The following is a 24535-nucleotide window of genomic DNA, read 5'->3' as shown; positions in this document are numbered from 1 at the left end:
TTGACATGGTGTGACTGTTTAACACATTCATCACTGATGTGAAAGTAATGCCACAAAAACAGTGTCTCGGTTTTTAATGTGTCACGCAGAAAAGCCATGAGTAGCAAGTGATACATTAGAATCAGTAGATCAAGAAGATGTGAATCTGGAATGCATATTTTATTTTTTACTCTATTTTTTGCACCTTTTGTGCTTTTTAAGGGGAAATGTAAAATAAAAAATTGTAATTGTAATTGTAAATTAAGTTTAGCTATAATTTAGTACACAATTCTGTAAGTATCATTTCAAACGTGGATTTTTTTGCCATCCTGACTTAAGATAATAAGTCAGATAATAATAAGTTGGTAAGATTTAATGTAATACTTGAGGCCATTTCCATAATAATTTTTGAAGATTTATCACAGCTGTCGATTTAGTCACCTAAGAAAAATGCCTTACACTTAAATGTTATTTTTCTGTAAAAAAAAAAAAAAAAAAAAGACAGATACACACCAGCCTCATTTTTTCCAAAGGTGCCATTCAAATTTCAATCAAATGTGGACTTCTGAAGATTTCTGAAGTATTTGAGATTAATTTGCAGATGCACTGCAAGCACATGTCATTAACAGCCCATAAAGAGCTACCCAGTTGTTTTATGTTGTTTAGCCAAGATTAATTTCCTCTGACTTTCGGAAAGAACAGGGACAGGAAAAGGGTGATGACGTGCACTGGTATGATTTCAGTGAATATTGAGTGATTAGGAATGTCTAAAATCTTGCCCTGGTCCCTAAGTGTACCAGGGCTGGTAAGTGATAATCAGCATAATAAAATAGAGATACAGAAGAAATGTCTCCTGTCAGGATATGGCACACAACCTACCTACCAAAACAGTGTTATTGTCCTCAAATTGAGTTTCATTCCTAAAAATCCTGAAATTTATAGGAAGAAAAGCTTGCAGCATGCCACCTGAATTATTTTAATAGAGGCTATCAATCAGTCAAATGTTTCGATCAGAAATGTATTCCTGACATTTTTAGATTCTGCTCATGTCGGTAATGTCCCTGTTACTGTGCACTGTCCTAAGCCTAAACAGTAGATCCAGTGCAGTCCACTAGGTGTCAGGCTGTCTATCTAAAAAAGCAATGTGATCTGATTGAAAAAGCCTTTAGAGGTAGGCCTACAGTGCATGATTGAATGTAGAATTGGGAAGAAGGCATCAATAAAAAGTAGTTTGGCTTCATTTTGACTGGGAATACCAAAAATGTCATTTGTGGTGCTGTATATTTTTGTGTGCCTCAAACGAGTTTTCAACAGCTCACGAGCATGGGGGGAAATACCAATGTTATTGTGCAAAATAAAGTGATGAATGATCAAGTGAAATATTAGAAAAAGGTATATAAAAAGATATGTACAGACAGGGGGGAAATTACAACTCTCTGAGATTTAAACACTAATGGCATGCATTAACCATGAGTGAGAAAAAAGAAGTGAAGTGAAAAAAGGAAATGTGGACAAGCTCATATAAAACTTTGAATAGTATAAACAATAAAAAAACACAAACCAAGACAGTGTGAATACACAAAAAAGCATTGTGAGTGTCAAAACGTAGGCCTAGGCCACGTGAAATAATGCAAACAATTTCTACTATACATAAGAAGCATTTGGCTAAAATTATTTACAACAAAATAGAGAATGAAGAAAATAAGTGCAATGTCATCTGGCTACAAACACACAGATACAAACGTACAAGCTACAGTTTGGTGTACAAGCTACATGGTGCAGGAGTGTATAGGAATGGAGTTGTGAATTCTTAGTGCAGACTGGTTTTGTCCAGTTGTGAGGAGTTTCATCCCAACTCGATCACAGTTCATTACCTACATCATTTGGATCCACCTGTAATACTTTACACATATCTCCCTATCCTGTCCTGCGTGGACAAGCTTCAGTGATGGAGAATCAGTCAGTAAGTCAGTCAGTGCTTTGGGCCAATCAGGGCCTGTATCCCCACAGAGCAGGGTTGCTGTATGGTGTGTGGGGGCAGTTGTAATGACAGGCGCACGAGTGGATCATCATCACAGCCCGCCGTAGCAGCCTGCCGGTTGGGCAGCGGAAGGCCACCTCAGCGGTGTGGGTTCTGTAAGGGGTGCAGCAGCGGGAATCGGTGCACTGTCCACAGTAACGGAGCCGGTAGACCCGAGTGCTGTAACAGCCCTGGTGAACAAGCCGGATGGGCACCAGTGACCTGTAGCTGGCCTTGCAACGCCCGTACTGTCCCCACTGGGAAAACACGCACACACACACACACACCATGCACACACACACAAAGTCAAAATAGAAGCATCAACTGTTATTAAGGGAAGATGGCAAGTGAATGCAGATTAGATTAGATTTGTCAGAGGTAGAGCTGCTCTGGAGGCAGATATAATGTTATTGGTTGAGTTAAACCTCAGTGGGCGGAGCAAAAGATCAGTTTTTTGGAGTGCAACTTAAGTTAGCTAGCTAGCTAGCAAACCTGAAGAACCTCTGTCCAAAAATGCAATGATTTATTTATTTAATTAATTCATGACCATGTTATGCTAGCCAACTAGCTTAACCTTGACAGCTATAGGCTAGTATGGCTAGTTTGAACTTGGGAGGTCAGCTAGGTAGCTAACCTAGATAATGTATGGCTAAATTGCTTTTTTTCTCTCATTCATTATGGGCTCCAATTAGCCAGATGAAACTGTTTCTGGCTCCATACATTGTAGTTTAACTCAACCAATGAAATTATTTCTGCTTCCAGAGCTGCTCTAGTCTGTGAGAAAACTCTGTGAGAAAATCTGTCAATTGCTGTTGAGGGCATGAATGGAATACCATGGTATGTAGCCTATGGATAGATAGAAAATTAGGACATACACAGGTAATAAAAAGAAATGTAAGGGCAGAAGGTGAGAGATATTCAGTCAAGTTTGTGAGAACTCACCATGGGTTTCCTAGGGGGCGGCTTGACTGTCTGACAAGGCCGCACCTTACAAAGCCTAGTCTGCATTTGCAGCTTGCAGGCTGGGTTCTGGTTGGACACCCGTGTGGAGACTCCAGCCCCGCAGCTCTGGGAACAGGCACTCCACTGAGTGCTCTGCTCTATACAGGTAGAGGCAGCTGGGACCAGTTTGTCTGGACGGTGGCCACCGGGGAGAGCTGGCCACAACCTGTCAGGTCTCGAGGCTAGAGGAAAACCAGAGAAAACATGATGAGAGTAAGAAGCAAGTTAATATGTGATGAGCTGGGGGATAAGAGCTCATCATTATGATGTGGCAGATCTTTAAACACAAGGCAAAATAGGCAAAGTACCAGATGCCATGGAGCCTTGATTGGCGATTGAAGTGACTCACACAATAAACCACCAAGAGTTGAATTAGGGCCAGACAGAATTCACTGACTTACTGTAGATGCTTATTGAACTCATTTACTTCAGTCGCTCACTTCCAGTAACTTTAATGTTTTGATTGTTTGATGTTCACAAAAATTTCAAAACAACATTGTTATCTGAAGAGTTTCTTCCAAGATAGCATGCAAGTAATAATAATCAGCTGATCTTCTGGCATGGCATAGCATTCTTCTTAGGTTTTGAATTGAAGAACATTCAAATGGAACAAAATGTTCCTTTGCTATTCACATAATGTAGTGTGACTCGGACAGTGTTAGAAATTCCAGATGCTTTTGGAGTGGCTTCATTTCCCTCACCTCCCCCTTTTGGAGTATTACAGTCTCCAATTGGCTTCATATGTTTAATTGTTACATAGCTTAGCTGTGGGTGTTGTTATGAAACTTGGAAACTTAGTGGCTAGGAAAAGAACTTATGTTTTGAGTTTTCCAAAGAAATGCGGGTTATATTTGGACTTTGAGAGTTTTCTTTTGGGAAGACACACCCCAATATAATTCAAAAACTACCCCAATAAAAGCTTCCAGACATGACCATCAGTGAAAAAGCTCATATAAATGAAGGAAGCATAATATTGTCATATGGACCGATGACCAATGAGCAACATTTGTAATTGGCGCATCCAGTGGTGTGTGAAAATACATCTGGCGCCAGTCACGCTGACACTGGGAAATGTCTTGTAAAGGTCAAGTTGTTTGTTATCAGGATAAAGTTGGGAGTCCACTGTGAAGCATCTATTTCATTGCTGCTGTTTGTGAGGAATCTACTGTAGACAATAAATAAAAGCATGCTTAAACCATCCCTCCCTCCCTCCATGTACTGTTAGTTTACCTGTGATGGCATCCTGAATGATGGTGTTCTCCAGGTTCTCACACACCCACTCCTTGCAGCACTTCCCTGGTAGCAGAATGTGCTGTGGGTTGGGGCAGTCTGGGGTGGGAAGACGGGCATCCATGGGACACGTTGGCACACAGGTCACCCCTCCACCCTTACAGTGGCAATAGGTGTCACAGGAGGGCTGGAACGACTGGCCTTCCTGGTATGTGACTCCGTTGATCTCACAGCCCAGATCCTCCTGACCTGTTGAATATTAGAGCACAGACGCCCTCTTAGCTTTCTCAGCCAGGATGAGGTACACTGCAGCCACACCCGCGCCTTGGATTGATGTGGGAAACCCAATTAGGAAGTGAAAAGGCTAAAGCTGAGGAAGAGAGGGAGAGGTGGAGGGATGCAAGGGGGAGACAGAGCAGAGGAAAATGAGAAAGAGAATGCGTCTTTAAGAGGTGAGGACACAGGAGTGGCTGTCCCTGCCAATGGTTATGTAGTTTTTATGGGAAACCAGGCCTCTCTACGGAGAAACTGAGGAGTCTGTTTTTCAATCCGTGTGTGTTGTCTCTGCAATCTATCATGCTCAAAGGGCAGTCATTAGAGGAAGAGTGTCAACAGCAGCCCTGGAAATACAAGTTGAGACATTTTGGATTTGTGTCAAAGCCCCGCCGCCCGGCCGGCCGTCACGCTCGACTGAGCGCGCTCTAAACATAACTGTCTGTTTGTCCCGCTCATGCAGACAGAGTGAGGCTCCATCATCCCTCCCTCCCTCCCTCCCTTTATATCCTCCCCTCTGTCTTACCCCCACAGACATGGGCAGGGAGAGCCTGGTTGTTTGCTTGTTAGGAGAGGCACTCACTGACACACTCCCCAGGGTCTCCGGGGAAGCTGGCGCTGTAGTCGCACTGTAATCCCCTCTGGTCGTCGCAGGGGAACATTTCGGTGCAGGGCTCGCCTCGCTGCCTGGCACATATCTGGCAGCACTGGCAGCCGTCCAGCACCAGCGGGACGCCGGTGGGGCACTGGGGGACGGGACTGAGGCAGCGGCATGGCCTCTCACACAGCTGACACAACACCTAGCATGGACGACACACACCGGGTCAGGTTAGAGGATGGTACAGCTTGGACTAGAGGCTAGGATTGGATTGGCTGATATGTTTCCTATTGGGAACAAGTGGGAATCAAAATCATCATCATGACAGCCACTGCTATCAAGAACATCAGCATCATCAGATAAAAGAAGACTTTTTCTAATCATAATGTTGACCATCATCATCCACCACCACCATCATCATCATCATCATCATCATCATCATCATAATCATATCTAAATGATAATAAGTAGAGAAAGTATTCTTGGTATTCTTAAAATCAAACTGCCTCTCCTGGCTGTGTAAGTAGATGTATTTTTAGTGGTTGTACTTTGTTTAAGAAACACGCCGGTATCCAACACTGTAGGGCCAAACCGCTGCTTTCAATTACATGTATCTGCTGCAGCCAACCCACAGGCAGCATTTGGACAAGTCCAGTCTCACTTAATCAGAGCAGAAGAATCTCCTCATTGATTTACATGTATGAGCATACAGAGAACATTACACACCCTTGCTTTGTTCTTAATCTACTTTCAACCACAAAACAAGATAAATGATTATATAACTATGAAATGAACCCAGCAAAATCACAGGAAATCAACCTCATTGCGTCACAACTCCCTCTCCTACTCTCTCACTCTCACGCGCACACACACACACACACACATAACATAACCATCTCATTCATAACTCACTACTGTAATGAAGCAGAAACAGACTGGGCTCACCTGCGTACCCACACAAAGCAGTAAAGCCAAGGCTATCACATTGTCACACAGTAGTCTGTCCATGAGGGCCAGTGTTGTTGATGGAGCTGCTCGGTCTGTCTCACTGAATACCCAACTCAAGTGTGATGCTGGTGCTACCAGTGCAGCTGTTTGCTAACTGCTCATTCTTGTGCCTGCTGACATTTATAAAGTCCGGACTCTGATGTCACGGGCTGACTGCCGTGTAAACAGCCACTGGACCGGCATCAGAAATGTTTCGCATTCCTCCTCCCTGCTGCCCATTTCCACTTCCAGACACATCCCCCCCCTCTGCCCCCCCCCCACTCGTTTCCCTCTCCTCCCTCCCACCTTTCTTTCCAGTCTTGTGGTGTTCTAAGTTTACACAGCTTAACACGAGCTGAGGGGCAGAAAAATACATTATCCCAGTTGTCTACAGCATGTCAAACAACCTCCAGAGCTTTGTGGCGACGACTCTGATTGAAATCGATGAGGTTTTATCTCACTGATGTTTTCACAAGCTGCTGCCTCTCCATATGGTTGGTCAGACATAGGCGCAGATCTTCCGAAAGGACAAATATAGAGTCAATTTTTCCGTCATTTCACTTTTCATTCCAAAACCGCAAATGCTTCTGAAACCATAATCTGTTACTTCAGCCAGACTTTAAAGAGATTTAATCTTTCTCCTCCCTCTGGTTTCCATGGTGAAAGGGCAGCATGTCTGCGGTTGGCGTGAACTTGAATCATCGAGATCACTTCTATTGTGAGAGAGGCTTGCTCCTGAAGAGAATTCAAACAGGGAGTTGGAAGCAAACAGTGTCAAGGGCCTCTTCAGAGGCCACAAGGAGACATGTTGTAGTAGAGAGCGCATAGCTGAGCTGTTACATTACTCAATAGTTGCTGCAATACTTATGGTCAGACAATGAGACTGATTCTGCTCAGGATATACAGTGTAGGTTGTAAGCAGACATCTTCCTTAACACATATAGCATGTGTGTTGTGTCTATTATTACTATAAGTCATCCTGAAATGCCACTGGAAAAATTGTTTTAGAGCAATTACGTACATACAGCATATTAGACAGATAGAGTCATAGCTACAGCATGACCCTCTGAATCACAACACTATAGCAAACAGATGGCAGTCACTGAAAAAGGAAGTATTTTACCATCCATGGTAAAATAGCTGCTTTGCCACCCAGGTGAGAATTCGGTAAGCAAGGGTTTCTCGGTCAAAAGTAACACTGAATTCCTGAATTTCAAGATCATTCATTTCTCACAGAGCTGGGTGGGCGGTAAAGACAGTCGGTGATGGGTTATACATAGAACGAGACAGACAGAAGGAGAGAGAGGAGGAAAGTATGTGTTGTGCGGGGCAGGTGGGCTCCAGGTGGCCGGCAAGTCGGGGGAGATGCACTGCAACACGTCTCTGAAAACTATGCTTTCCTGGCCACCTTTCCATTTGCTTTCCATGCTCTCTAAAAATGACTGGAGTTGGAACGACCCCAAAATTAGAGGCAATTGCTCTAATGTAACATACAGTGTAGTTTGGAAGAAGATTCCAAACTACATGGCAAACCTAGTTTATTGAAATCTGTCTTAAAACACTGTGTTATGGAAGTACATGGAAGTTGTTGATATTGTAATAACTGTAATATACAGCATTAGTTGTTACAAAAATATAGTGTTTGCCTATCATTCATCTACTCTGTATTAATAAGTATGTAATAAGTAATAGTAGCATTAAATGCATATGGCTGATTTCCAGATCTTTATTTGTGCCTACCTATGGCTAAAATGAGAACAAACTTGATTCATTCATTAATTCATTAATTCATTGTTGCATGTGGAACATCCAATAAGTGAGACTTCTGCAATATCTATACAATATATGTACCTGAAGGACAAACTATCCACTATAGCCTACAGCTTGAATGATGAAATATTAGGCACATCCACTGAGACTGCAAATCTGAAAATACCATATTACTTAGACTATATTACATTATGTTCTATTAAACCATCACTCTCAATGCTACAGCTTCTGAATGTAATACTACTATCTGGAACACAGCAACAAACATGACCTTGCATGATGTTATAACAGGTATTTTTGGATAGGCTCATTGGCTAGCTATGCTTGTATGAGGACAATACGGCCATGGAAACTATACGATTAACAATTGCAGCCCATATCCGTCATACGTCAATTACATCTGCCAAATCAAAACCAAGAGAGGCAGAGAGGCCCTGCAGGTCCAACAAATCTTTCCAGAGCCCACAGATGTTGGAAAGCTCTCAGATAATAAAGTATCACCCTGACTGACAGTGGACATTGCTCTTTTGAAGAAAACCCTAAGTCCTATACAATGACCCCATTCAGCTTGCGGGAATATTGTTTTGCTATGTGATGGTATGTACGAAAGGCCTATTGGATTCCATGTGGATTCAAACATGCATAAATTGCAGGGCAAGTAATGAAAATAGTATTTGTCCTATAAATGTTGGAAAAGAACGCATTGATCTAAGTGCTGAAAGACAAGAAAATCACTCGACCAAATATATCACTATATGGAGCAGAAATGTCTAACATGTTCAGAGAAGATGTCTGACAACCCAAAAATATCTCAGAGTGGAGGCAGTGTGAAATGCAAAGCAGGCAGAGGTTGTTGTCCTGTAGTCATGATATTCTGGAAAAGCTCTGCAGTGCTTCAAATCTGCATTTACAGATTTGAATCCTCATAAGTCTATTGGGTGAATATGTAATGAATATTTCATAGGCAAGACATTAGTTTCATGGGGAAGTCAGAGCAAACAGTAACAGTAGCTATTCATCAATATTAGTGGCATTGCAGCAGTGGGTGCCACATGATTATTCCATCAACAACAGTTGCTCAATACAGACATTTTAAGTGTTTTAAATTCTGTTATACGTTGAAATAGCTCATATCAAGTAATTCAAATCATAGGTCAGTGGTGGTCTTGGGAACACAGATGGTAAGTGATTAAAGATAACTTTTCCTGTGGATGTGTGTGCAAAAACAAGGAAATGAAATACTCCACATATTTCTAATTCTTCTGATTTTTGGCCTTTCGTGTGTGGGGCTTAGTGCACAAAAGAAGCCCTAACATTGCCTTACACATTTTTAGCTTTGTGCTTTTTGTGAAACGTACATTTCTCTACCCCCAACATTTGTGTCCTCTGCAAGCCAAGACAATATTCAGGTTTGCCAGCACTAAAGTTGCGTGTGGGTGGTGCCAAGTGGCTGTGACTGATTTGAGCGTGAATCAGAGTAAACAGGCTGTGGGCTCTAACAGTCACAAATAATACTCAAAACTTCTCCCAATATTTGACACACACATAACATGCAGAACGGCTCCAAGTGCACTCGGAAACTGATGTCTGAGGTTTTGGCACCGGGTGTCCCTGAAACCAACGGGCCCAGCTTTCCCAGCAGTGGCACGATGCATCTGCCAAATCTGCAGATATCTCTACAGTGAGCAGGGCAGATTAGCTGTGACCGTAAGGAACAGTCAGAAGTAGCAAAATAAATGTAGTGGTCTAGCTTTGCAGCCTTAAGTGAAAAGGCATGTGTGAGCTGTAATGTCCCTGAGGCTGATGTTCTGAGTTTTGTTGACTCATTATTCCAGTAAGGATTTAGGAGAAGTAATGTCATGACGGGCACCAGTGGATCACTGTCCACACCCTGGAGGTCACAGACTGAGCTGCACTGATTCATCCAAAACAACTCATCCAATTCACTGTGAATGAATAGACTGAATGAAAATTCTTGAACACGTTGCACTGTAATCTTCCTCTCTCTCTCGCTCTCACTCTCTCCCCCTTTCTCTCTCTCTCTTTCTACATACCTCAGGTCAAAAAATAGTTTCCTCTTACCTTAAAGGGGCATTGATCCAAGGTTTACAGTACTTTCTCTGAAAGTCAGCCTTGTAGACAATGTGTTCTTTCATTAACACTGGCTTTGAAATGGTATCAAATGGCTGAGCTCAATGACCGTTGGCCAACTTTCTTATACATGAAATGACCACTAGAGCATGCAGAGCATGAATCCTTGAAAAGTTTCCTTCATGTGTTTTCATCTGTGATATTTGTATCAAGCTGGGCAGAAGCCGGAAAGGTGGGGATCATGCAGTCTCAAACAACATGGTTATAAAACTTTTAAAAGGGAGGATAAGTTGAGGATGAAGAGGCAAGTGTTTAAGCAGATGGAAAATTACTCTAACATTTACATAACATAATCAACACCAGGCAAACTATTTTCAGAGCTCGGATGTCCAGGTGTTTCCTTTGAAATCCACTCTTGCGAAAATACATAAGAAATACTGCAGGTGCACAGCTGGTATGTGATGTAATATAACACAATAAATTATAGCCAGTGGTCTATATATATCCACAAACAAGGAACTGAGACATGATTTAATGCTGCCTAGCCATCCTACAGACTTAACTACAGTAATTACCAAAATTCCAAATGCCAAGAGTCTGTAAATGTCCTCTTTGAAGAGAGCAGAATGAGGAAACCAGGAAATGGAAACTTACCACAGAAAAAGGGATTTTCTTAAGATCTGATTGTGTAGTTCCTATGTGCATGTGCATAATACTACTGTTTATATGATTAATATGTCCAGATGTGGTCCAGATGTAAGCAAAGTAAAGTAAGGAGACGCACATACACATACACACGCGCACACACACACACACACACGCCCACACAGCCAGGGCCCATCCGACATGGAGCGCTCCAGCGGCAGCCGAGATGTTTTCCCTGGTAGGAAATGACACCTAGATTCCAGGCATTCCGGCTCGACGTGTGAAAATCCCACAGTGTTGCCACAGGAACACCCCGAGCCTCCGATAAGGACATCGTCCTGCCCGGAGGTCACCTCCTGACGTACGCGGGGCCGAGGTCACTCCCCTGTCTGCTGCAACAAAGGAAAAGCACAGATCTTCCAGACACTCACCCACACCCGCTCAACATGACAGCTGCACTGACATATTTATCAGCAAAGGCAGAAACAACTGTCTGTCTAGCACCGCAGATAAAAAACCAAAGAATGTTGCTATAACGGCTGCAAATGACAACATACTTAACCTGTGCAGCTTCACGTCATTTTGGTTTGACCTCAGATTATGAAGTTGAAGATTGTATTTTTGACAAATATGTCCAGTGGTTTAATTGTATTTCAATGTGATGAATTCTATTAGTCTCATTCACTGCTTCATTGGAACACTTCAGTGTAAATCATACAGGACCTCATGCTTGTTGATCTTGTTGACTCAACAGCGAAGATTTGCTTGGCAACAGACCAGATTGGTAAAGACTTAGCAAATATCACAGCACGTCCTGAAAATGGCATGTACATTATTATCTCATCCACTATACAATATTCACTTGGTCTGTCTGAGCTCGGGTTCACACAGGCAGCAGGAGGTGTTTGTGGAGAGCTGATTGCAGCAACACAGAGTGGAAATAGCCTTGCGCATTCGCTGACACACCTAAACCAACAACAACACATCCATTTCTAGTTGCAGTTACTAAAAATAAATGGGAACAAATAAATAAGGAACAAGGATTCAATTCACGTAGGCCACCGCTTCCTACCACGGTACGCAGTGTCAATATTTTTAGCAGAGATTGTGCGCTAACTTCAGGTGGGGGGAGATGTACTCTGCTGACAACTGGAGACTTCTAACACACAGGAGAACCGCAGAGTGTTCAGGTGGGGCTTTTTATCATGCAAGTCGCTGCTGGTAAACTGACTGAACATGTGCTGACAGACAGAGATTTACACAGTGGTGGAAAACATGGCTGTGAGCTGTGGACACGATGATATCTACAGAAAATAAGAGAATATGACACAGTATGGAGGGAATGTTGCATGAATAACTAAACTAATAAACTTTGGGGAGAAGCCTGCTGATAGTTGCTTGATTAATCAAGTTTCTCCTATTTCTGGGGACCAGACAGTCTAGGATTGGCTTGCAGCTCACGGTAGGCGTGAAGGAAGGAAGGAAATTATAATGAGTCACTGTGTAGAAAAGCAAAGTTATCCACCCAAGCAATACTTAAATGTCTGAATCACTGATCACAATAACATAAATGTTATGTAATTTGATTCTGAAACCTTCTGCCCAAAACTAAGGCACTATAGTTTTGCTGGATGAACAGATTTGAGATCCTCAGATCATTGATTACAGACTTAATTCCTCATATTTCCCCGAAGGTAAATTATTTCCAAGTTATTCAGGCAGTTTAGTGGTGTAATTGTTGGCAGGGACAACACACACACAGTAACATGTTGAGTACTCGGTGTTCATGAGCACACAGTACTTGGCACCCATACCTCATCAATCCTGTGGTGGGAATATGGCTTCACTCGCCCTAACAGAGTGTTGAACGCACCACAATGTTCTTAAGCATAATTACAGGTGAAATGGTTCAGCGATGGCATGTAGTTGCAACTGCCAATGTGAGGGACTGTGAGTCAGAACAGAGTATTCAGGATATTACATTCCCAGTAAGAATTTTGAAATGGCCTGCAAACATGCATTTCTCGTCATTGGCTGTTAAGTAACTTTAGTAACTTTTAATAACTTTTGTAGATTTAGATAATAGCGTGTGTCAGCCAAAGAGTTCAAATATAAAGGTTTGTAATGATTTTTTGTGATATCCTGTGCATGTGTGCGTGTGTGTGTGCATGTATGTCTGTGTGTGTTTGGTGTAGGGGGTTTCTGATGGTGTTGGACCTGCTGATAGAGGTTTTAATCTCTCCCCATGGTATCACCCCCCATGGGTAATTATTAGCTAAAACCTCAAGCAAAACAGGGAAAGATGAGCATGCCCCAACATGTCTTTAGCAAACACTCAATTGTTGAAAGAGTCGGATTAAGTCTGCATAATTTCAAAGATTTTGACATTGACTTGGTAAGTAAAGTAAGTGCATTACATTAAAATCATTATGACATTAATTCTGAAATGTTACCATAAACAATCGGACCGTTGTTGAGAAGAGTGTCAGCCTCTACCAGCCTCTACAATGCATCTTACATTGTGTGCCACCAGGTCGGATTTCATGTGAAATCTGATAGATTGCTTTATGGCACAAAGGGAGATTGTTTTACGACACAGAACAGGAGCAGTTTTTACTTTCCAAATACAACACAAATTTATTCTAATTCCACTATTCTAACTGCATAGTTTCTACTTAACATTCCTAAGCAAACATGCCCACATTATCCCAATGCCAGCAAAGAACTGTGCCAGTTCAGGCAGCACAGTAGGCCTGTTGGGATTTGCACCTCGGCGCGGCTTTGGCCCAGGGCGGGCGGGCTATGGGCAGCCCAAAAATGTTTGTGAGCTCTGATTAATCCCCAACCAAGCCCCATCTGCAGTTTTGTGGCCTGCACCACCAGCAAGCAAACCCTCTTTTGAATTTCTTTCAACTACTAGCAAATTAAACTAAAGAGATTATAGAAATTATAGAAACTATAGAAATGATAGAAATTAAAAAAGCAAACTACAAACGGGCAATTCAAACACAATTCCATTACAATATACAGAAGCCATAACAATAATAATAATAATATATACAGTATTACACTATACATTACTGGTATTACATTCTATTCTAAAAGTTAGACTACTATAAATAAAATTGATTGACATTAATTGTGTAATTATAATAATAATAGCAATGACATGATTAGAAACCAAACTCATGTGCAGAACAATGCATGTGTAATGTCCTCTAGAAAAATAATGATACACACCAAATGTGTACTGTGACACATTTGACACATTATGTTGCAGCTTGGGGTCAATGCTGCGCTGTTTGCTGGGTAAGTACCTCATCTGGAAGACATAAATAGCCTATATGAGGAAACAGCTTGATTAACTTGTTCTGGAGAATGGCTAATATGTTAAGAAATAACCAACTACCTGTTTCACTACAGAGCGGCCATTTGAGAGGGGATTTCTGGAAGACAAACAGGTGTGTGAGATTTACATATCAATATATGTAGACTGCTAGTTATAGAGTTCTCTGGGAGGAGTTTTATGTAATTCATCTGAAAGACAAATGAATTTTAGGAGTCAGTTTGATTATGCAACCTATCTGGTAGACAACCTTATTTTTCCTTTCATTTACGTCTGTAAGACAGTGTTGAGAGCTCAAACACCCTTTGAGCATTGGACTTGCTCTTGAACCAGGCGTTGCATGGAATTCTTTTTTTTTTTACTATGGTCCAAGTGACCTCTAGTGGCCAAGTAGGATTAGATCAAAATGTAGAACAATATACAATTCAACACTGTTACAGCCCACGTTTTCTTCTCAGTGTTTCTTACTTTAACAGTTAGCCTATAATTACCCAAAAACTGTCATTATCATAGTTTCTACATGACAGGCTGAATGATAGGCTATACAGGGCGATACTGCCCCACCCTGCGCAGATATAAACAGCAACTTAATTAGTCAGTGTGTTATGCAAGTGCATTTGACTTGTTTTATTTCACACTACAGTCAATAAATGAGGAACTATTTGATCCTCACGTGAACTCTCAGCACTGGACTTTAAATATGGGGGTAAAATATGGACTTTATTACGAGTATCACATGCTGTGAATGTGATTTTTAAATGTGTAGTGTCTTTACAAATGGGTATTCATTCATTCCATTATTTGGAATGGACTGTAACAACTGAAAGAAATCTCCTTTCTTTCTCTTTCCCTACCTCTGTTCATCTTGTTCTGTCGGACTGCCAGTCTGTCACATGAATATTCATTAATTCCATTATTTGGAATGGTGATTCAACATTTGTGAATGTGTGGGAAGATTTGAAGTGTTGTCAAAACCAAACATTCAGCAAATAGAAATAGTGATATCCACAACTGCACAGTAAAAAAATAAATAAATCCAAATTCTTCAAATGTCTTCAGTTTTGTACCTTCAAGCTAATGTTACTACGGAATTTCACAGTTCTCACACAGGCTGCACCTCCAAACCTGTCACGCCTCAGGATCTGCAGATGTGTGAGACCTTTCGGAATGGGACGCGGCCCACTCTAGCTTTAGGTTTAGCCAATCAGAGAAGACGTCAAGAGGAAGGCGGAAGATAAACAGCTCGTTTGAACCAAGGTTGAACCTTCTTGCTCGTTTGAGACGAATTTGAACTCGGGCAGAAATCTAATAACCTCATGTACTAAGTAAATAAAACGTCATACTGGAAAACTTCTTCTTCTTTGTGATTAAAACAACACAACCAACTTAGTGTCCGCGTTTTTATAACAGTACAGTACACCGGAGCTCGAGATATTCTTATTATTTAAACTGGCGGAACACAATCTGGAGCTCAGTAGGAAAACGCTCTGCTGCCTGCCGATTCCTTCTTGATTAGGACATTAAGGTAACCAGCGTAAAAAAATATATAGGCTAAATATGACGGAGCCCATGTTTTAATAATTTAAAGACCGTAGCAGAAGCACTTTGAAGTCAACACAGTCTCATGGGATTTTGTCTTGAGTCAAAGTACCTGTTGCCTCTTCCACATGCCAACATATTCTAGACATACATGTAAATAAATGTTTTCCAGTGATGTAGTAAGGCAGTCTGCACCTCCAACAGCTAATTGACGTTACCTGTTTCTGATGACAAAAAATTAGCTACGCCAACAAAAACTATATTGAAGACAGCCTGAAATATTTTAATAAATAGCTTGAGAGTCCTTCTCCTGAAGAACCTCCTTGTGTGAAGCTCCTAACGTTGTGTTTGTCTTAATTCCTTAATGTTCCTTAATTCCTAGAGCCATCTGTTGGTCAAACTTGGTATTACACTTCTTATGTTACTGAATATCATTACATCCCCTTTTCTTTGAAGTTGTAACAAAAAACATATTTACCACATTAAAAGTATAAGTGATATCAGTAACATCCAAACATTCATTTCGTGTTAACATACATAACATCTTGACCATAACATTTTAGCCTGTCTTTGTTAAACATTTTAGTATGCTTTCAATGAACTTAAAGCTCTTTTAAACAGACTTCATAACCTTATATGTATATATACTCCAGTCCCTGTTTTAACTCTTCAGGATAGTTCTGAGATATTGAGCTTCAAAGTTTTCAGCATCCATTGAGTTAAATGGAGATGGGCCCTGTTGTTTTAGAAATTACAGACTCAAAAATCATTATTTTCAAAAAATAACACCACACATATGTCAACAGGCACTCAGAATAGGTTCATGCGACTAACTCAGTTTTGACAAAAAGGTCAGATAGAACCTTATAATACCAAGGTCACGATATTGTAATTTAGTTGACTGAAGAGATGTGTGTTTAAGAATCACATGCTAAAGGCAGATAGAACCTTATGATTCTAAGATGAGTCTATCTGGCTTTCTAATCTCACGAGCAGATCTCCTTAGCACTGGTGACTTTGGAGTATCATCATGTGTCTCTGTCTGTACATGTTCATCATAGTCTGTTGCAGCCATTATATATGTATGGATTATTTGTTTATTTATTTATTTATTTATTTTTGGTAATATTCTTTTTGAACACTGGGTGGTGTATGGGTGCAGGGAGGCATATAGGCCTAGGTGAGCTCACCAGGACACGTGCAGGTGATTGGAGACCGGGATGAGCACATAGTTTTTGACCGTGTAGCAATGCACACGCTTTTGTTGTATTTGTGGTATTATTAGAATAAACAGTCTTGCAAGCTACGGAAGTCGTTTGTATTGAGTGCACGCGTCCAAACTAGTTTTTACCCTGTCTAGCAATCACTCGTAGGCCTTGAGTAACAATAGTCACCACATTTAAGTCAAAAACTCGCTCTGAAGAATCGCGTGGGATCATCAGTGGTATAATTGGTGAAGCGTGTCCGCTGAAATTGGATCGAGTTGGATCTGATGTTTCGCCGCTCGACTGGAACCGAGCTATGGATTAAAGCGGACAATCAGCGGACAATTGAATTTCAAATGGATTTCTTCCCAAAGAGCCAGGTAAAACCGAACGACAAACAGGTCAGTGGGACATCAATACAATACGAGCGTGAGTCAGTGGCCGCCGTCAAGTTGTGAGTAGCCTACTGGATCTGTTTTCTACAAAGTGTAAATGGGTTACAATGGATGATGAACTGCAAAGTGAATCGGTGGTTTCCGAGCCTATGTCGATGGACAATGGTAATGACGGCGAAGGGCAGTGTGAAACTGGGATCATTAAAACGCATGGTAACGGTGATGTATGTGCAAGCAATATGGAAATGGGTCGGGGACTGGATTAAACACAAAACGTCAAAGGCAACTCACAGTAAAAGCGCTGATGGAAAAAATAGACACGTTGCAAAAATCAAGTGAAATGCACATTTGACAAGTTCAAACTGATGTCTAATGAAGCACAAAATATGCAGGACACTTTGTTGGGTTTGTTGCCAGCCGAAGAAGCGGACAAACATGAAATATGGTATAAAGCCAAGATGCTGAGTGTCAATGAATTTACTGATGAGGTTAACATGTGGTTGACAAATGGTGATGTTCCTGTTGATGATGCTGAAAATGAGATCGAGCTGCAGCCTCATGACAGTGTATCAAATGTTGGAACTAATGTGTCCCGCAAACCATCAAGTTGTGGAAGCAATCGTAGCTCATAGAGTGGTCGATCATCTACTATCTCATCCAAACGCATTCAAGCTGAGGCAGAGAAAGCTGCACTTGAAGTCCGTGCTGCTGCTTTGCAGAAAAAACATGTTTTGGAGGAGCAGGCTGAACAGTTACGGATGAAAAAGGAACAGCTTAAACTTCATACTGAAATTGCAGCTTCCACTGCTAAATTAGCAGTGTTAATGAGCAATGATGGACAAAGTACAGTAACAAATGGGATGGAATCATACACAAGAAAAGGTGCAAGACCTAAGGAAAAAGCCAAACCTCTCAATCCTGATGCCAAAGAATTTAATCCCTTACCAGAGACTGCAAGGAAAAACACAGACTTGTCTTTAAAACAGGATAATGCACAAGCTCTTTCACAGGCATCTGAATCAGTAACCAAGATTAAGGCATCAGAATCTCAAGCACATGGAGCAACAGCACAACTGATGGATTCTGGTCTGTTCATACCATCTTCTCACAGCCAGGACAGTAATTTCTACAGTCTATTACATAGACAAAATCAGATAATGGAGCTCCTGGTGCAACAGCAAAATTCTAATTCTCTACCAACAAGAGAAATTCCAGTTTTTGATGGAGATCCTCTTTCATACAGAGCATTCATCAGAGCATTTCAACACTGTGTGGGAGAAAAGACCAACAACAAGGGAGATTGTCTGTACTTCCTCCAGCAGTACACAAGAGGGCAGCCACAAGAACCTGTACGTAGCTGCCAACATATGGCTCCTGACAGAGGCTATGCAAGGGCAATGGAATTGCTGCAGGAGCATTTTGGGAACGAATTAAAGATCACAGCTGCATATGTGGAAAAGGTGCTTGGATGGCCTTCAGTAAAGGCTGAAGTTGTCAAAGGCCTGCAAGCTTATTCACTCTTTCTGCGTGAGTGCTGCAATGCAATGAGAAGAGTTGGAATACATCAAGGAGCTTGATATGCCAGCAAATATGCGAGCTGTGATCCAGAAACTCCCTTACAAGTTAAGAGAAAAATGGCGAACAAGAGCCAGTGAGTTGTTGGAGCGCTATCAACGTAGAGCTTGTTTTATGGATATTGTTGTTTTCATTGAGCGCCAAGTGAGAATTGCATCTGATCCCATCTTTGGAGATTTACAAGACAGTAACTATGGAAAACCAAGTAAAGTTGGGGATAAGAACAAATCACCGTCAAGGACAAAGATCAAGGGAAATAGTTTCGCTACAACTGTTGTAACAGCTGATCAGAGCGCAGCTGAAGACACTGCAGTTAACAGCAAAAATAAGAGACAAGGTGTTCAGTCTAAGACTACAAAGTCAAATTTGTGTTTGTGTTGCTCTCGTGATCATGGGTTGGAGCAATGCCTTCTGCTGGAGAAGAAGACACATAGGAAAAAGATTAGCTTTCTGAAGGAGAAAGGCATCTGTTTTGGCTGCTTGCGCATTGGGCATGATCAAAGACTGCGATAGGCGCATGAATTGCAAAGTTTGCGGCCAGACGCATCCTAGTGTTCTTCACATCAGTTGGAAAGAAAAGGGCACAGACACATACACAATACAGGAAAATCCAGTGGACAATACACTTGTCTCTACTTGTGGACATACAGGAGCCAGTAGTAGTGACGGCGTTCATTCTATCCTCCCAGTCCAAGTAAAGTCCTTTAAAGGTGACAAAATCATTCAAACATATGCATTTTTGGATCCAGGAAGCACGTCAACATTCTGCTCTGAAAGTTTGAGAAAGTTGGAGGTGAATGGAATGAGAGCTAAAATCCACTAACCCTAACCCTAAAACCACCAGAAAGTTCCAAGTTTTTTTCTTCAAGGTTTGGAGATTGCTGGTTATAGTGATGAACAGTTCTATGGCCTTCCTGAAGTCTTGACTCAGAAGAAAATGCCTGTGTCGACATGTAATATAATCTCAGATGAGGAATTGGCAAAGTGGCCATATTTGTGCTTCCAAATAACCTCAGTGTTGCTGAACAACGAATCTGTGGACTAAAGAAGAGGTGTCTGAGGGACCAAGCCTTCCACTGTGAATATAGAGCTTTCCTTGAGGATGTTATCGGCAAGGGATATGCTGAGAAAGCGCCACAACATCAGCTGAAGCAACCTGATGGCAAAGTGTGGTACATTCCCCATCATGGAGTACGCCATCCAAAGAAAGGAACACTGGGGGTGGTATTTGACTGTGGGGCTGAGTTCAAAGGAACATCTTTGAATAAACAACTGTTGCAATTTGACCAGCTCCCTGGTTGGAGTTCTGACAAGATTCAGACTGGAGGCAGTGGCAGTTATGGCTGATATAGAAGCTATGTTCCATCAAGCCAGGGTTGCTGATGAACACACAGACTTTCTGAGGTTCTTGTGGTGGCCAGAGGGTGACATAAATCAAGAACTAGTGGAGTGCCGCATAACAGTTCACCTTTTTGGTGCAGTATCTTCACCCAGTTGTGCGTGCTATGCTCTTCGTAAAACAGCGGAAGACAACAGGCACAGTTTTCCTGCTGAGGTGATAAACACAGTGACTCACAACTTTTATGTTAAAGACCTGCTTAAAAGCTTGCCTATGGAGGAGGACACTGTGCTCATGGTTAAGAACCTCATGGCAATATGCAAAGAAGGAGAATTTCAGCTGACAAAGTGGACCAGCAATAGCCGTGAAGTGTTGCATGCCATTTCAGAGGAGCACAGGTCAAAAAATGTACGAGCTGGATCGTGACAGAGACAAGTTGCCATTGGAGAGGGCTCTTGGCTTGCAGTGGTGTGTCGAGACTGATATGTTCAAGTTCAGACTGGCAATCAAAGAGCAACCGCACACCAGATGGGGAATTTTGTCAGTTGTCAGTTCGGTATATGATCCTTTGGGATTTTTGGCACCACTAACACTTGTGGCAAAAATGATGTTGCAAGAGCTTTGTCGCATGAAATATAATTGGGATGATCCAGTACCTCAAGCTCTGCAACTAAAGTGGTGAAAGTGGTTGGCTGACCTTAAAAGGGTGGCAGACTTCAAGGTCAAACAATGCTTTAAACCAAAGAACTTTGGACAGGCAACAAGTGTTCAGCTACATCACTTCTCTGATGGCAGCCAGGGTGGATATGGCACTGTCAGCTACATCATGATGCAAAATGGAGAGAGTATTCATGTCGCCTTTGTGCTTGGCAAGGCTAGAGTGGCACCTCTGAAGCAGATGACAATACCCCGCATGGAGCTCACAGCCGCTGTTCTCGCAGTCCGAGTTGATAGGATGCTTCATGCTGAGCTGCAACTCAAACTGGAGAAGTCTGTATTTTGGACAGACAGCACCTCTATCCTCAAGTACATCAGAAATGAGGACAAAAGATTTCACGCCTTTGTTGCCAACAGAATATCTGCCATCAGAGAAGCATCAGACATCTCGCAGTGGAGATATATCCATACGGCACAAAATCCAGCGGGTGATGCCTCAAGAGGACTGAAGGTAGAACACCTGTTGACCCAAAACAGATGGATTGAAGGACCAGAGTTTCTGGGGAAAGCAGAGGAGAAATGGCCAATTAACAGATTGGATTCTGACATTGTTGATGGTGATCCAGAGGTAAAGAGGGACCTCATGGTAAATGCTGTTGTGGTTAATGACATCTCAAATGCCACTCATCAGCTGATGATGTACTTTTCAGACTGGAAGAAGCTAAAAAGCTCTGTTGCATGGTTTGTGAAATTGAGGAGGACTCTACTGGAGTTGAGTCGGAAAAGGAAGCATTTGCTGGAAAATGCCCACGGAGATACTCAAGCCAAAGTGGAGCATGAAATGCAACAGTTGAAAGGTACACTAGGTGGACAAAGTTTGTCTGTTGATGATCTTAATGAAGCAGAAACAGCCATCATTCGCTTCAGTCAGCAGGAAAGGTTCCACAGTGAAATTGAAGCATTGACATCTTTGCGTAGGAACTATTGGATTACAAACGCCAACGCTGCAGCAAGGAAAATTATCTCAAACTGTGGAGTCTTCAGACACCAAAGAGGAAAATTAGTTGAGCAAAAAATGGCAGACTTGCCTAAAGAGAGAATTTCTCCTGACCTTCCTCCATTTACTAATGTTGGAGTGGATTATTTTGGACCTGTTGAAGTGAAAAGAGGGCGCAGCTTGGTGAAACGCTATGGTGTTATCTTTACATGCATGGCAAGCAGGGCAGTTCATTTGGAAGGTGCCTACTCATTGGACACAGACTCATGTATCAATGCTTTACGCAGATTTGTCTATAGATGTGGTCAAGTTTCACACATGAGATCAGACAATAGAACAAATTTCATTGGAGCAGTTGAGAGAGGCTCTTGCTGCTTTGGACCACAGTCAAATCCAGAGAGCCTTTCTATAAGAGGGAATCGAGTGGAGCTTCAACCCACCAGCAGCATCTCACCACGGAGGAGTGTGGGAACGGATCATCAGGATGATCAGAAAGATACTCACCTCAGTTCTGCAGCAGCAGACACTGGACGATGAAGGCTTTCACACAGTTTTGTGTGAAGTGGAGGCTATTTTAAATGACCGTCCCACTACTAAGGTATCTGATGATCCCTGACCGGGAGTTAGAGCTTCCAGGCAAACCAGTGTTGCCACCAGGACCTTTTGAAAGCACAGACTGTTATTTTAAGAGACGTTGGAAACAAGTGCAGTACATCTCTGACTTGTTCTGGAAAAGATGGATACGCGAGTATTTGCCTTTGCTCCAGGAGCGCCACAGGTGGAATAAGGAGAAAAGAAATCTTGTTTGAGGAGACAGTCTTGATAGCTGACTCTACAGCTCCCCGCAGTTCTTGGCTGCTGGGCAGAGTTCAGGACACTTTTGCTGGACGGTCTGCACGTGTCAAGACAAAGACTAGTGTATTGGAAAGGCCTATCACAAAACTGTGTCCCTTGCAAGCAGCACAGTAACTTTGTTTTTTGGACAGTGGTAAAGACTAGGTCCCAGTGGTGGGATAAGTACTGGTGACCTCTGGCCACAAGAAATATTCATGATGGATTATCCTAAATGGACTATAAGAAGACTGTTTAAATGAACTTCATATTGTTTTATTGCTATGTAATGGCTTTATGTTTATTGGATTTTAATTGTCATGTCTCTAGCCAATGAACAATTAGTAGGAGGCGGTGTGTTGCAGCCATTTTATATTTATATATATGTATATATATGTATGTGTATGTGTGTGTATGTGTATATATATATATATATATATATATATATATAAAATGGCTGCAACACACCGCCTCCTAATTGTAATATTCTTTTTGAACACTGGGTGCAGGAAGGCATATAGGTGACCTCACCAGGACAGGTGCAGGTGATTGGAGACCGGGATGAGCACACAGTTTTTGACCGTGTAGCCATGCACACGCTTTTGTTGTATTTGTGGTATTATTAGAATAAACAGTCTTGCAAGCTACGGAAGTCATTTGCATTGAGTGCACACGTCCAAACTAGTTTTTACCCGGTCTAGCAATCACTCGGTGGCCTTGAGTAGCAATAGTCACCACATAGTCCAAACCAGTTACTGTATGTGACACATCATCTGTCACATTCACATCATCATATCATCATATTTTGACTCTCGGAAAGTCTCTTGTGTTTTCAGAAGGCTGTGGCGGTTCCTCCTGAGAATGTGCCCTTCCTCAGTTTTTTACTGTGTAAGACCTTGGTCCTACTTCCTGAAGAATAGTAGCTTTCCTGTTCCAAGCATCCTGGTCTTGAATTCTCACCACATCTGGTCTGAGAAGTGGTCTGAGAAACTTAGTTGACTTGCCATAATGATGTTTCTGTTTCCATTTCAGTCTCCAGTTTTTGCTTTACATCTGTACTCTGCTTGTCTTTTGGGTAGCAGGGTATGGTGGTACGCAGCTTACGATTCATCAACAGTTCTGCTGGGGATAAACCACAGTCAAGAGGGGAGGTCCTGTAGCTCAGCAGAGCTAAATAGGGATTGTGAGCAGTGCAATCTCTGGGAAGTAGAGCCCTGCATTGGGATTGGGATCCCACGGGTCCCGCGGGACCCAACGCAAATCTCGCAGGAGCGGGCGGTTTTAACGTTGCTACTGGCGGGAGCGGGCAGTCAAAAAATAAACTGCGGGTCCCGAGATTTAACCAGAAGGATGGAGACGGAGTCAACAAATGCAGTTGAAAAGAAAATCAAAGCAGGTCATTACAATACCAAAGCAAAGCAAGGAAAGTCTGACATTTGGACAAATTTCTCAGTTGTCACTAGAACGTAATTTCGCTACGTTATTACCGACAGGTGGGACTAGAGGACTGCATTGGGATTGGGATCCCGCGGGACCCGACGCAAATCTCGTGGGAGCGGGCGGTTTTAACTTTGCTGCGGGCGGGAGCGGGCGGTCAATAACACACACATTGCAGGAGCGGGTGGTAATGGTCAGAAATCCAGCAGGTGGGAGCGGGATTAAAAAAACAGTCCTGCGCAGGGCTCTACTGGGAAGTTCAAATAGTAGTCTATTACCAGCAAATAGTCTTTCCCATCACATGAAACAAATCAGTTCCTACCTTTTTCCAAGGTGCAGTAGGAAGATCAGGAACCATCATAGGATCTCTTGCCTGTTTGCTCTGGTACTTTTGACATGTTTCACATTTCCCTATCATATTCTCAATGTCCTTATTGATCCCAGGCCAGAATACAGTGTCTCTCGCTCTTCTTTTGCATTTTTCAATTCCAAGATGTCCTTCGTGTAACCGTTGAAGGATGTCCAGTCTTAGACTCTGTGGAATTACAATTCTGTTGCCTCTCAGCAGCATTCCATTTGCTACATATAGCTCCGATCTTATGTGATAATATTTTGAACA

At 42.1% G+C, this 24535-nt stretch overlaps 1 protein-coding gene across 1 annotated transcript; it reads right to left on the bottom strand.

Moving 5' to 3' along the window:
• Positions 1-296: 296 nt before the first annotated feature.
• Positions 297-6173, bottom strand: ccn5 (cellular communication network factor 5). Its single transcript, XM_071525556.1, has 5 exons — positions 6048-6173; positions 5088-5304; positions 4232-4480; positions 2942-3183; positions 297-2256 (listed from the first exon to the last, which is right to left on the bottom strand). Exons 1-5 carry the CDS (start codon positions 6108-6110, stop codon positions 1969-1971), a joined length of 1059 nt encoding a protein of 352 aa, XP_071381657.1. The 5' UTR covers positions 6111-6173; the 3' UTR covers positions 297-1968.
• Positions 6174-24535: the final 18362 nt, after the last annotated feature.

This window comes from Centroberyx affinis, unplaced genomic scaffold, assembly GCF_046629955.1.
Source record: "Centroberyx affinis isolate AG114_WGS23_722 - 3 ecotype Tasmania unplaced genomic scaffold, CSIRO-AGI_Caff_v1 ptg001304l_1, whole genome shotgun sequence".
NCBI lineage: Eukaryota > Metazoa > Chordata > Actinopteri > Beryciformes > Berycidae > Centroberyx > Centroberyx affinis.
Note: the sequence above shows the minus strand (reverse complement) of the source record. Positions and strands in the feature narration are given on the sequence as shown.

What these genes read in the sequence shown, in the direction of transcription:
- ccn5 (XM_071525556.1), bottom strand. Translation starts at nt 6,110, where the DNA reads ATGGACAGACTACTGTGTGACAATGTGATAGCCTTGGCTTTACTGCTT. An exon ending in AGACCCTGGGGAGTGTGTCA is followed by an intron (nt 4,481 to 5,087) that starts GTGAGTGCCTCT and finishes AATATTCAACAG; the next exon opens with GTCAGGAGGATCTGGGCTGT. An exon ending in CGCCCCCTAGGAAACCCATG is followed by an intron (nt 2,257 to 2,941) that starts GTGAGTTCTCAC and finishes GTGTTTTCCCAG; the next exon opens with TGGGGACAGTACGGGCGTTG.